General features: G+C 46.4%; 1 protein-coding gene across 1 annotated transcript; it reads right to left on the minus strand.

The window, feature by feature from the left end:
- Positions 1 to 5,230: 5,230 nt before the first annotated feature.
- LOC142768835 ((3R)-3-hydroxyacyl-CoA dehydrogenase-like) lies at positions 5,231 to 12,840 on the minus strand. Its single transcript, XM_075871197.1, has 3 exons — positions 12,646 to 12,840; positions 8,512 to 8,711; positions 5,231 to 5,656 (listed from the first exon to the last, which is right to left on the minus strand). The coding sequence occupies exons 1-3, from the start codon at positions 12,806 to 12,808 to the stop codon at positions 5,255 to 5,257; spliced, it is 765 nt and encodes a 254-aa protein (XP_075727312.1). The 5' UTR covers positions 12,809 to 12,840; the 3' UTR covers positions 5,231 to 5,254.
- Between the last annotated feature and the right edge of the window lie 360 nt (positions 12,841 to 13,200).

A 13,200-nucleotide genomic window follows, 5' to 3' on the forward strand; every position in this document is an offset into this window, starting at 1 on the left:
TCAGTAGAGTCCGAGGTGAAGCCGCGGCGCAAGAGACAGCGAATGAGAAGATGATCGTGTTGAATGAGCTCACATGCTGGGCAGCTGGACGTACGTCGGCACGACCTCAACCGACCGACAGTGTAAAGGTGACGGAGTTGGCCAGCCAGGCCCAATGTCGTGACGTGAACAAGCGGGTGAATAACCGGGCAGGATCGGTTGAACGTTATGACCCGTTAGCAGTGTCGGAAGTGACAACGATGGCTGAGACGCCGCCTCAGATACCGTCGTTGGAAGGGGCTCGCCGTAACAAAACGAGCAAAAACAATAAGAAGAGATCGAGAAAGCACCGCAACAAAGGGCGCAAGCGCCGCTCGAAATGCACCGGATAGGTGTCGAAGTCGATTCAGAATGTGTTTGGCAGTGCTGAGTGCCATATGTTGTGTTAATGTTGTGTTATACTGTGTCACAAGTGTCGAAGTGTTTGTGCTGTGATGTGATGTATAGTATTGTACAATTGTTGTAATGAGAGAACTTTGTACATTTGTATTGCTGGGAATGTGTGGTGGAGTGTTGTACTCATGTGCCTGTGGTTATATTTCATGCGTTGTGAGATTGAATTACCGTGTACAATTGTATTGAATGATCTATTGTGATTGTGACGTGTCATGAACGATGGACTATGTTACAGTATTTGAGAGTGTGGGGACTGTTCGCGCTCGTTTGTGTGGTTTTGAATATTATGAGATAATATTCTTAAAGTGGGGGGCAGTGTCACAGAACGAGCGCTCAAAAAGGGCGCGCTGCGAAATTCTCGCGACGAAACGCCGGAGTGACGCCGCGAGGTCAAAAGAAAAAGAAAAAAAAGAAATCAAGCTCCCCGGGCACGCTCGCTCTCTCCTCGGAAGTGTAGGTTCGCCGACGAACCTCCTCACCCCACATCGGCAGCCGAGCAAGCACTCGAAACTTCTAGATGGAAAGGGGCGTGGTGATGCCGGGTTGAGTCATCCGTCACGGACGGCCCTCGTATCGTCTCGACCTTTCCCCCAGCCTTCGCGGCGCATCGCGCCGACGAAATGATGAGAAATTTCTGGAATCTCGCGCGGAAGGTATTTAATCGAGCAGCCGAGACGAAAGATCAGGAGAAGACGGAAGTTAGCGCCAGAGCGCGAATAGGGTATCCCGCCGTGTAGTCGGCGAAGGTTTTGTCCGTAGAGACAAAGCAGGAGAAGAAGATGATTTCCACCTCAGGGGTGACGACTCGAGCTACAGGCAAGAGTGTGTGTTTACCGCTATCGAGCGAAGACGCGTGGCAACAGCTGCGTGTGTGAAGCCGACGTGTTTCCGGCGAAGTAGTTTGAAGCTTGGAGAGTGGCCAATTGAAGACGCGAGGTTTCCTGGAAGAGAAACTTCGGGGGTCAAGTGAAGACGCGAGGTTTTCTGGAAGAGAAACTTCGGCGAGGGTTCCTGGAAGAGATACTTCGGGGGCAGCGGAACGACAACAACGCTGGACTTTAAGTGAGTGATTCTCGGAAGAGTATCATCCAGACTTTTGTTCCAAGAACTTTGGACTGAATAGGTTTTCTATCTCTTTAGTCTTCAAGTGTCTTGGTTGTTCAATGCATGCGGCTGCATTGTAGTGCGTATTGTTGTCTGTGTCCGTTGTTTCGAGTGTGACCGATTGTACTGTGTAGTACGTTGTTTGATTGGTGACATATTGTACTCAACTATTGTGGAGTGTGCATACTTGTGTATTGTTTTGATCTGCCATTATTGAGAATAGAATTTTGTTTTGTTTATCAACTCTCGGCTCCGACTTGTTCTTTGGGCCACAGCCGGCGTCTGCTGGTGTGCCAAAAAGACCACTTCTAAATTGTCCACGCTTTCGTGGTGTGGATCGGGGGCCGATACTTCGGCCCTTGGAATTAGCCCAGCGATCGCCTCCCTAATTAACGGGACCTATGTGACACCGTCATAGACCGACAGAAAAAGGCAAGACCAGTGCCGAAGAAATTCCTCTTCACCGAGGAAGAAGAGCTCCCCCTACAAAACAGACAGCAGCTCCGAGTACAATCGTTCTAGGATCGGGTAGAGCGCGTGGCGTCGGCGGCCCGCTGCAACCGCCTCGCAGCGGTTGCGCCAGAGGCAGAAACAGCCGGCAACAATGAGAAGACAAGCGAAGCGGCCTCGCGAACAACGCCCAGAAGAAACGAAGTGATTTACTCTGAGGCAGTGAAATCCGGCATATGCGGCTCTCCAAAAACTGCGAGCAATGACACAATGCCTCAGAACATGCTGATTTGTTTCCCAAAGGGAGCAGTTCGGACATGTTGCTGACTGGACAATTCTCCACCTTTCGAGGCGGTCGAGAGTGGGAAGCACACCCCATCCCAGGTGCCACATGAAGTCTCGGAGGTGTCTAGGCAGAAAAGAAGCCGTTAAGGTGCTCCAAGAGACCCGTCTAGAGCGAGCACGGCAGGCTGGCGGGACCAACGGAAGCAACAAAACAGCAGTTGTCTCAACACGACGTCCCTATTTGTTGGGGTCCTCTTCAAGCTAACCATTTCTCTCGACTAATCAACGCTCTAACGACACCACCGATACTTGCACATTTCGACCCAGATGCTCCTATAGAAGTGCGGACAGACGCTTGCGGTCTCAGCATTGGCGCGTTTTGGCCCAAACTCAGCGGGGCACTGATCGTGTAATTGCATATGCAAGTCGCCTGCTTTCAAAGTGTGAGCATAACTTCTCTATAACACAAGAGAAACCTTGCCCTTGTCTGGGTGGTTTCAAACTTTTGTCCTTACTTCTATGGCCGCCCTCCCCTTGTCGACACAGATCACGCCCTCTTTTTGCTTTCTTCACTGAAGCCCCCTTCTGGACGACTTGGTCGTTGGGCGTTGCGTCTTCAGGAGTACTCCTACTCAGTTGCCTACAAGTCTGGACGCCTCCATCTTGACGCCGATTGCTTGTCCCGTTACCCTGTTGACCAACCAGATGAATCAGTCGGCGAGCCTGACCCAGCGTCATGTCCATGTCTAGGTTTTGTCAGATTGGTGACGAACAGCGTCGCGATCCTTCCTTGCGGTCACTCAGTGCCCGTCTGGAGTCTGACCCTAATGACGTGTCACTCCGCATGTTTGTTCTCCTAAGTGGCACGCTGTACCGTCGTAGCGTCAAGCCAGATGGCCCTGAGTTAGTTCTAGTTTTGCCAAATCATCTCGGTTCAGCGGTCCTGCATAAGCTTCACGACGAACCAACTGCCGGCCACTTGGGCTTATCTCGCACGCACGACCGCGTTCGGCGCCGCTTCTTTTGGCGTGGTTTCGCGTGGTGCGTTCATTGCTACGTGGCCTCCTGCGATAAATGCCAACGTCGAAAACGACCTGCCGCCCCCCTGGTGGTCTCCTTCACCCAATTTCCGTCTTTACCGAACCATTCTTTCGTGTTGTGTAGACCTCCTCGGACCATTCCCTGAATCAAACTTTGCGAACAAGTGGGTTGCCATTGCTATAGACCATGCGACAAGGTTTGCCATCACCAGAGCACTCCCCACCAGCATTGCTACTGACGTTGCCGACTTTTGCTCCACGATGTACTTCTACACCATGGCGCTCCTCGGCGATTGCTCACCGATTGTGGACGCGCATTTTTGTCACGCGTTCTTGACGACCTTTTGCGCTCTTCCTCAACGCAACACAAACTGACAACTTCCTACCATCCTCAAACAAATGGTTTTAGCAAACGCCTAAATCGCCCCCTCACGGACATGCTTTCGATGTATGTCTCATCTGACCACCATGACTGGGATCTAGTGCTACCTCAAGTCACATTCGCCTATAATTCATCTCGTCATGACCCAGCAGGTTATTCACCTTTTTATATGCTCTATGACCGTAATCCGACCTCACCACTAGAAACTCTACTACGGACTACTACACATCCACCGAGCGAACAAGCACGCGATGCTATCGCTCGGGCCGACCACGCACGTCATATTGCCGGTTCTAGGCTGTTGGCTTCCCAAGCAACCCAGAAGGCTCTCTACAACAGCAAGCATGTCAACGTGGACTTCTCACCTGGTTCTCTAGTTCTTCTCTGGAGCCCAGCTCGTCGTGTTGGATTGTTAGAGAAGTTGCTATCCCCGTACAAGGGACCTTACCGTATCATACGACGGGTAACGAACGTTACTTATGAGGTCATTCTAGTCTCCGCGACTAATTTGTCTGCAAACACCCCAGTGACGTAGTCCACGTCAGTAGGTTGAAACTATACCGCCCTCCTTCTGAAGAACACATATAATGTGCGCCGAGTCGGTGCTATTAAAACCGGGGGATAATGCTACGTAGCTATCGCATGAAGGGTGAACCATTCTGTGGACAGAAGACGACGAAGAGGACTGGTTTTCTCGCTCTCTGTGCTGCGCTCTGATTTTATCGTTGTAAATTCATTGGCAAATAGTCACGTCCCGTCTCTTTTTACGTAAGAGACGGGACGTGACTATATATATATATATATATATATATATATATATATATATATATATATATATATATATATATATATATTGGTACGTAAAATAAGACGGGACGTGACTATATATATATATATATATAGATATATATATATATATATATATATATTGGTACGTAAAATAAGACGGGACGTGACTATATATGTATATATATATAGATAAAATAGATGATCAGAGTTTCTTCCGGCTACCGTAATAAAAGTTATAAACTTCGAGAATAGTGCAGTATAGAAAACAAAACAATAAAATATTTATTTAATCCTAACAGTTTCGGCTGGTGGACCAGTCTTCTTCGAAGGATCTAAGTGAAATGGTACCATTTCACTAGATAGATAGATAGATAGATAGATAGATAGATAGATAGATAGAATACAAATGTATTTGCAGAACGCAAGCTACTGCTTCGGATTTAAAAGTAACCTTTTCTCTAACAGTTCAGCAACATGGCCGTAGATATGCAAAAAAGCAAATCTACTGCCTCCGGTACGGGAACATGAGTTTTAGGATAAGCCTCGTCTTCGCGTTTCTCGTAGTTTTCGCATATTAAACATCGATATTCGAAACGTTTTTCCTTACGACGAATACTCAGTTTTGATAGACTTTCTTTGTCTTGTCAAAATGTAGATGCCGACGAGACTATGATGTGGACAGTGACAGCTGCTATTGAAGAGAGAAAATGGTTTTTAATTTATTCATTGATTACAAAATTGTGGTTATGCGGGGTGTGTGACTTTATTATTAAACCATGGCTCCACCGGAGACATCGACACAGGAGCCGATCTTGTACGAACTCTGTCGGCTGCACAGGAATGCCACTACCTGTGCCACCTCGCGTGGTTGGGCAGGGCGACTGAGTGGTATGCTTGCAGTAAGTTGCTTCTTCTCATCTTCGGAGAGATGCTCGGACAGAGGCGTCTCCGTGAAGCCAGGTAGTACGGCGTTGCACCGAATGCCCGTGCCTGCAACGTCTAGTGCCATGCACCTTGTGAGACCCAAGATTCTAGCCTTTGAAGCCACGTAGCTGGCAATGCCCCGGACGCCGCTCTTGGCGGCAAGGCTCGACACGTTGACCACGGCTCCTTCCTTGATTCCAGCAGCCAGCATTAGGCGGATGCCCGCACGGCTCATTAGGAATGTGCCCTGCAGAAAAATTTACTCTAATGCCATTTTTTATTGTAGTTAGTGGACAGGTTGTCCTCAAAATGTTTTTTTACTGTGCACGAGTCTTAGGGCGTAGCTTGATAGCAATTTCAGGTTTGTAAGGAATACTCGATAGCTATTGTAACATGGTAAATCTTATGGAGCTTGAGCCATTATAAAAACTGCCCTTTTTCCACGTAGTCGACATTTCATAAACTTGCAAAATATTGGTGAAAACTAGGGATGACTTGGAATATAGCATCAAATAAAATTTCGCCCTAGCCTTGTCTCCAGCGTATTCAAAGCCTACATTACACTCAATAAATGCACAGAAAGACGAAAGGTGCGCTAGAAAATTATGATACACCGTATTCATACATATGATAAAACATTAGCAAAGCCAAAATGGCTTTTAGTTTTTTTGTTTACTCCTAACTTAAGAGATTCTTTTAGTCACATGCATGCGCACCCTTGTGTTTTTTTTTTACTGGCCCGAACTTCTTCCTAAAGATTTATAGGGGTAAGTTGTGGTTGAATACCTGATAAAAAAGTGAGTTCAGGTTTGAGGCGGCAACAGTGCACAAGCTAGTCCGTCATATTGTTAAGTTCTCATATTTCACGTGCCGGCGCAGATACGTATTTGAGTCTCTTCTTTTCCGCCGTTATGTGCACCTGAGTTATTAGGCGGCTGTGGAGTCCTGGCGTCATTATAGTGTTAATGTTTGCAAGCCTTGTCTTTTAAAAGGGATGCCTGCTAATTCGTGCAGAAGGCCGTGGTGATCGTATTTTGCGAACAGCACAGCCATACGTACCACGCAGATTCTGCCCATTGTAAAAGAAGCTTACGCCACTACAACACCTCTACAATCCTCGCTGGAAGTGAAGTGGCGTCACAGCTCTCACAGGCAACATTACGTAGTATAGATGTCGTTCATTTGTCCTTTGTACAACAAATCGGCATCTTGCCGCATTAGAGACTGTTTTGACGGCGCAGTCTGCCTTTTACGTTTCCTGTGGTGTGTTCTGCCGTTTTGCTAGCATTCTAGAGTACTGGGACGAGTGATATGATGGGAAGGAAAACCTCTGAGAATTATAGTCTCGTAAGTACCAGTAGTAGAATGCACATGTCAACTCGTACCCTAATACCTCACTTACTCCCCGGGCCACTCATGCACTCACACAACATTGACGTTTTGCAACATTGACGTAACCGCCGGACGTCAGGTTACGTTCCCAAAATAGGCGCAGTTACAACAAAGAACTATGAGTACCCCTCTCCGATGCGGATTTTTATACACCCTCTACCTTTCTTGTTATGGAACTAATTATACAAAGTACATGAGGCAGCATGTTCCCATCGAACAAGTGTGCAGTGATATCTCTATCAGATATTTTGTGCTAAGAGGTTGGTTCCCGCGCTCTGCAGGATTTACTTCATTCTCTACAAATTACTTAGTTAAATGGCCACGCCTTCCTTCAGGCAGCTTTCGCGAGCAACTTAATACCTTTGTACTGAACCAACACCAGTCGCCACACATTGTTTGTTGCGTAAAGTGGGTACTGTTCAATGTTTCCTTCGTATGATTAAAGGTTCTGCCAAATTTCATTATCGTAATCAGCCGCAGCATCAACGGACTGCACAAAATGCATTGCAGGCGTTGCCTGGGTACGCTGCCTTTCGGTAGAATGATAAATAGTGACAGACTTTGCACACACCAATTTCTCAAAACTGCGAATATTACTGGCGTAGTGGGCACCGTCTTTTTGTAGTACTTGCCCCTTACAAGGGCTCTGGAAAGGCCTCTCCTCCAGCCTTCGCTAGGGCTATTTAATAAGTTGCACCCAGGGCTGACTCTCTTTATTGCTTGTATTTTACCTAGAGATGAATCATCATCAATTCGCTCGAGATCGTTTTTGATTTCAGAAGAGCTTGAGGAAAGCATTCGAGGCAGCCAAAACAGGCAGGAAAGTGCATATGACCATAATTGCCTACTACAAGTTATTCCTCTTCGCGACTCAAGTTAGCGCTCGCCACCTAGCGGCTGCACTTGGAAATGGCGCTTACGAGGTCAACTTTGAAAGGCGATTTGTTACCATGTCGGGCGCGTTGAGAAGCGTCCTCATTGTTTCTTTATTTTCTTCATTCCACACGCGCCAGCCCGAAAAAAAAGAAAGTGATGTCCCACGACATCGCATGCGACGGCAAACGGCACAAATCAGAAACCTATGCATTTGAAAGAAGGCGACAGACACTACAGCAGTTTGTTGTGTTGAATTCGCTCAAGACTTGTTAATTCTCCTCGGTGAGTAGGTCATTGTGTAGTGTGTGTGCATTTTCATCGATATTCGGGATTCTCCAAACACACAGTATAGTTTTGTTGATAAGAAAGCGCTTTAGAAAATTTTCGCTTTAAGTGTGCGACCGTTTTTTCCGCATATGCTTGTTTTCTGTGCGAATCGTAGTGCTACCAGTTCTCAAATTAACCTGCTTTATTGCTTCCCCCCGAACAGTTTTTTTTAATTTCAAATGTGTGTATATACACACATTCGGAAAGAGTGTATAAACACACGCACGCTAAGCACGTGCGAGGGTGAGGAAAAGGTAACGTTGATCCTGTTAAGCTCTGCCATTTTTGTTTTTCAGCCAGTGTTGCCAGAACACGGAACCTTTTCTGGAGTTGCGAAAATTACGCCTCCATTCGGCCTCTAATTATCACATTTAGCGTACATTGATTGTTTTTCTTTTGACCTTCATCTTCATCTACTCGGCGTAATTATTTCAGAAAGCTATTGCCTGATGTGTTTTACAGGCTACTCGCAGGTTCGCACCATGTAAGTTTTAGGCTGTATCTCACCTTCAAGTTTGTCTTCATTATGCGATCAAAGTCATCCTCACTAGCGTCGGTGATAGAAGTGAAGAGAGCCCCAGTGCCGGCGTTGTTGATAATTATGCTCACTGGTGTGCCATCACTGAACCCTTCAATGACCTGGAAGAGCTTCTCGACGGACGCCGACTCCCCAACTTCGACTTCCACTGCACGATGGTCCGGGCAGCCTGCGATCAGTGATAACTTATTTAGATATAGTAAAAAAACTGTTCGAGAATTTAATCAAGACAGAAAAGCTCGGCAGAAGAGAGGCTAAAAAATTGGCCCCGCAACTGCATGTTACACTGCAAATCTCGTCGAAAGACGATAGTCTTGCGCCTGGAGACAGTGAACATAACGCTTATTTGATGTTCAACGCAATAAAATTAGGGAATGCTATTCTCGCGGCAATGCGTTAGTGCATCGAGCGTGTAGCGGAGACGAACGACCGCATCGAGGCACGTTATACGCGAGCGCCCTCTGGCAGTTCGAAAACGAAGGAATGCGAGCGGACCCACGGAGAAAGCTGCGCGCCTGTCTCGGAGGTTATAAGATGTAGAACGCAAAGCGACGGGTCGGTGCCACCCCCGTGTCGTTTTAGCAAAACGTTGAAAGCAATTATATTTTGAGCATCGCGTTGCACTGTCAACGCAGCGTGATAAACGCTACGTTCCTTAAAATTACTTGTGTGTACCTTCTTCAGTATAACGGCACACATACAAAACATCGAGGTGTTGTTATGGTGCCACAGATATGCGCAGTAAATGCTTTTTAATTGAGAATTGCACCAGTATGAACGCTGAATCTTCAGCAATGTTAGGGGGCACTGCTGATGTGGTTGGTCATTCGGCGCAGTTTGAGATATCGGTGAGGGTGGACAAACAGACAAGTGTACAGAAAGACAGACCAATTTTTTTTTGAAGGTCCCCCAAAAAGACTATCGTATTTAAAATATAAGTATCAGCGAAGCTCTGCAGAAACACCTGTACCTTCGCACAACTTAAAGGAGCTACAGTAGAAGCTAGCTGGTTTTGCATACTGGACGCTTGCGATGCTTGTTTCGATCACCAGGAAAGACGCGCGACACACGCACACACCAACACTGTGCGCGTGCGTCCGTGCGTGTGTGTTTCTGTGTGTGTGCGTGTGCACGTGCGCACCCTGCGTCCGTGTTGACCGTCTTGCGTCGTGTTCGAAGAGCGCGCCGCAAGTGGCAACGAGTATATGAGAAGAGGTGACGGCAAAAACTTACGTGAAGGGCTTTGACGCTGCAATCTTATCAGATTTCTGAAAGTGTTTTCCGCGACATGTCTTGAATTTATGTCTGTACTATTGGTAACTCAAGCATCTCCTCGGGTTCAGCATTGATTGATATGTGGGGTTTAACGTTCAAAAACCACCATATTGTTATGCGAGACGCCGTTGTGGAGGGTTCCGAAGATTTTGACCCCCTGGAGTATTTAACATGCTCCCAAATCTCCGAGCGCACGGACCTACAGCATTATTCATTTCCATCGAAAATGCAGCTGCCGTAGCTGCAATTCGATCACGCGACTTGCGGGTCAGCAGCCGAGTAACTTAAGCCACTAGACCACTGCGGCGGGGTCGGTTCAGTATTTATAGTGGACTTTTTAATGAATGGACGCAACTTTCATATCTTCTGGAAGGGTGGACCTGTTGGAGGTGAGGACAATATGGGGTGTATTAGCCTTTTCAACATTTCCACTGATAGTGATGTGGTGAAGGGCGACAGCACCTTGGTCTCGTAAACCTTGAAGAAGTTCGGAGTCTATTTTGCGCATACGATAGCGATCTGATATGCCACGTTGGACAATGTTTAGACTGTGGTGGGGAGAGAGGGGTAATACGCACATTCAACATCATCATCAATAGCCTGACTACGCCCACAGCAGGACACACGCCTCTTCCATCTTCCACCTGTCAACTCACTCCTGTGCTTGCAGCTGCCACTTTATACCTTAGAACTTCCTCATTTCATCTGCTCACCGAAGTTTCTGTCTCCCCTTCACCCGCTTGTATTCTCCTGGAATTCAGTCTGTGATTATTAATGACCAGCGGCTATACTGTCTTCGCGCGACGTGCACTGCCTATGAACGCTTCTTTTTTGTGAACATTTGTCCTATATTGACGCAAGTGCGTAGTTAAAATGTTAAGGATTTTAGTTTCCCTTCATGCCGTTTGTATATGCTTAGCTTATATGCCAACTTTTGTACTGTTGTTCTTTTTTGTTCTATGGTTACTATGTTGTCTACCACTTGTTTTTATAGTTTACACTTCCCATGCTCCTCCTGCTTGAACCCTTACCTGGGCCTGCAGCATGTCACAAATAATATAGATTTTGACTATGATGTCTTTTACACCCGTTTGTTCCCGGCTATAGTCTGCTGTTTTCTCCTTCTTTAGAGTTACACCGAGCACTTTCGTTCTCATTGCTCGCTGAGTCATCCTCAACTTATAATGAACTCTGATTGTAAATCTCCAGGAGGATAGACACGCTAACAAGGACACACCTGGAGACACACCTGGAGGATATACTAAGGTGAGCCAAATGCTTTTGTTTGAGTGCCTGTAAAAGTGGTCTTTCCACGTCGCTTCAACTCAAGTCCACCGGAAGAAAGGTTCTTAGCATCGTATTTTTCGCTGATTAGGTTCACAATGGTTCTAGCTTTTAGAAAAATAGAGAATGCTGCCACACAAATGATTATCTGCAGGGGAGGATATCAGAAAAAAATCTGGATATCTGACCCAAATCAATTCTGGTGTTCTTGAAGCTGGCTTAGGTGCAGTTCTTTCTAAGGGACCGATCATTGATTGTGAAGAAGAATTTGTTCATGTGAAGTTTTTTAAACACTGACCGGCAGGTTGCGGGATTGAATCCCAGCTGCGGTGGCTGCATTTTCAATGGAGGGAAAATGATGTATGCCCGTGTGCTCAGATTTGGGGGCGCGTTAAAAAACCCCAAGAGGTCGAAATTTCTGGAGCCCTTTACTGCGGCGTCTCTCATAAGTATATGTTGGTTTTGGTACGTCAAATACCACAAATCAATCAATCAACCCATCCCCGTTCTCTCGTCAGCAAGGACCCGTGCTGACGCCACTCACTGGACGCCTGCTTGTGCAGGCTCTCCTGCGGTGTCGTATTGCAATGAAAAGTTAATCATAAGTTACCAAAAATAATGGTGATCTGTGCAATCTGCAGCAGCAGTGAAGGAGCGCAAGGCGATAAAAAATTGCACACTAATAAATGTTAAAGGATTGTCTAAATTATTATGCGAGTATGGATGCCATCTGCATGAAGGACGTTATGAGGTGAGCAACAATGCAAAAAAATCATACGTCCACTATCTGCACCCACCCTCAACTCAACAAAAAATAGGCTTTATGGGAAATTCATATATTTCAAAGTATTCCCTTAGTGATACATTTGGTACAGTGTAAAAATTTTGTTTTTATTTTCCCTGGGCACTGGGTTGTTAACGTGCTGCATAAGATCGATATGAAGGAGGGCGTCTTGTTGGTGAGCAGAAGCCTGTATTTTGTATATTAAATGTATGCAATATTTGAGAGGAGACAGGCATACGTAGCTGAGCATATATACTGAAAGCGTATAGGTTGCCTTAAAAAAAGAGGATAATAATATTAGCTACATTTCCAGCCAATCCTGCATAGAACCCTACAAAATTTGAGTACTTGGCCACCGCTTCTGCTGCACAACAATAATAGCAATTTGACTTGCTCGCATTGCCTTTCTTGAAAACCCGGCTCTAGCCACTTTTCTGGTGGGAATGCTATGTGACACTGATAACGCACGCGCCATTCGCGACTGCGAACTACCGGAACCAAGGAGATAACGCGAGGAAAGTACTCCAAGTAGATGACGATCATTGTTGTGTAGCAGAAACACTCCACAAATACTCAATTTCCTTTAAAGTTTTATTTCTCAATTAACAGCTGCAAAAAAAGATCCTTATGATGTACTGCCTTCATTACTTGTATGATATAAGTGCGGCAACAATCAGTGACCGTTTTATAATATTTGTACGGATGCAAAACAGAAACACCTGGCAATATTCAGATAAAATTTTAAACCCTGTAGACAAACCTGGCAGGGAGTTTGAGACCTTTTCGGCCGCTTCAAAGTTGATGTCCGCTACCACGACACGGGCTCCTCTTTCGGCCAGCACATGGCAGATGGCTTCGGCTATGCCACTGCCTCCACCGGTCACAACTGCGAGGCGTCCTGCGAACTCCATCTCGGCTGACATGTTGCCGTGGTCGTCCCTGTAAAAGCGTCTGCAATTCAGCTGCAGTGACTCTGAAGCGGGGGGGGGGGGGGGGGGGGCCTCGTGTGGTGAGCTCCCGCTTTTTCAGTATATTTTTATCACCAGCAAGTCTCCGTATCGCAGCGATAAGATGTCCCTTTCGCTTTTAGAGACATCGTTTTGTTTGTGCTTGCGAATGAGCTGTCTTCTTAGTCCTACGGTCACAAATTTTCGCTCCCTTCCCCACGCAGGGACCATAGAATCCTTTCTGTCGAAGCCATGGTTAGGCTGATTATTCGTTTCAGTCATCGAAAACAAAAACGTCGAAGGTATGCAAGTTGCAAAAACCAGTTTGTTTTGTTCACCTCGGCTGCGAGAAAACCGGTCAAGTTTCC

This window comes from Rhipicephalus microplus, chromosome 1 (genome assembly GCF_043290135.1).
Source record: "Rhipicephalus microplus isolate Deutch F79 chromosome 1, USDA_Rmic, whole genome shotgun sequence".
NCBI lineage: Eukaryota > Metazoa > Arthropoda > Arachnida > Ixodida > Ixodidae > Rhipicephalus > Rhipicephalus microplus.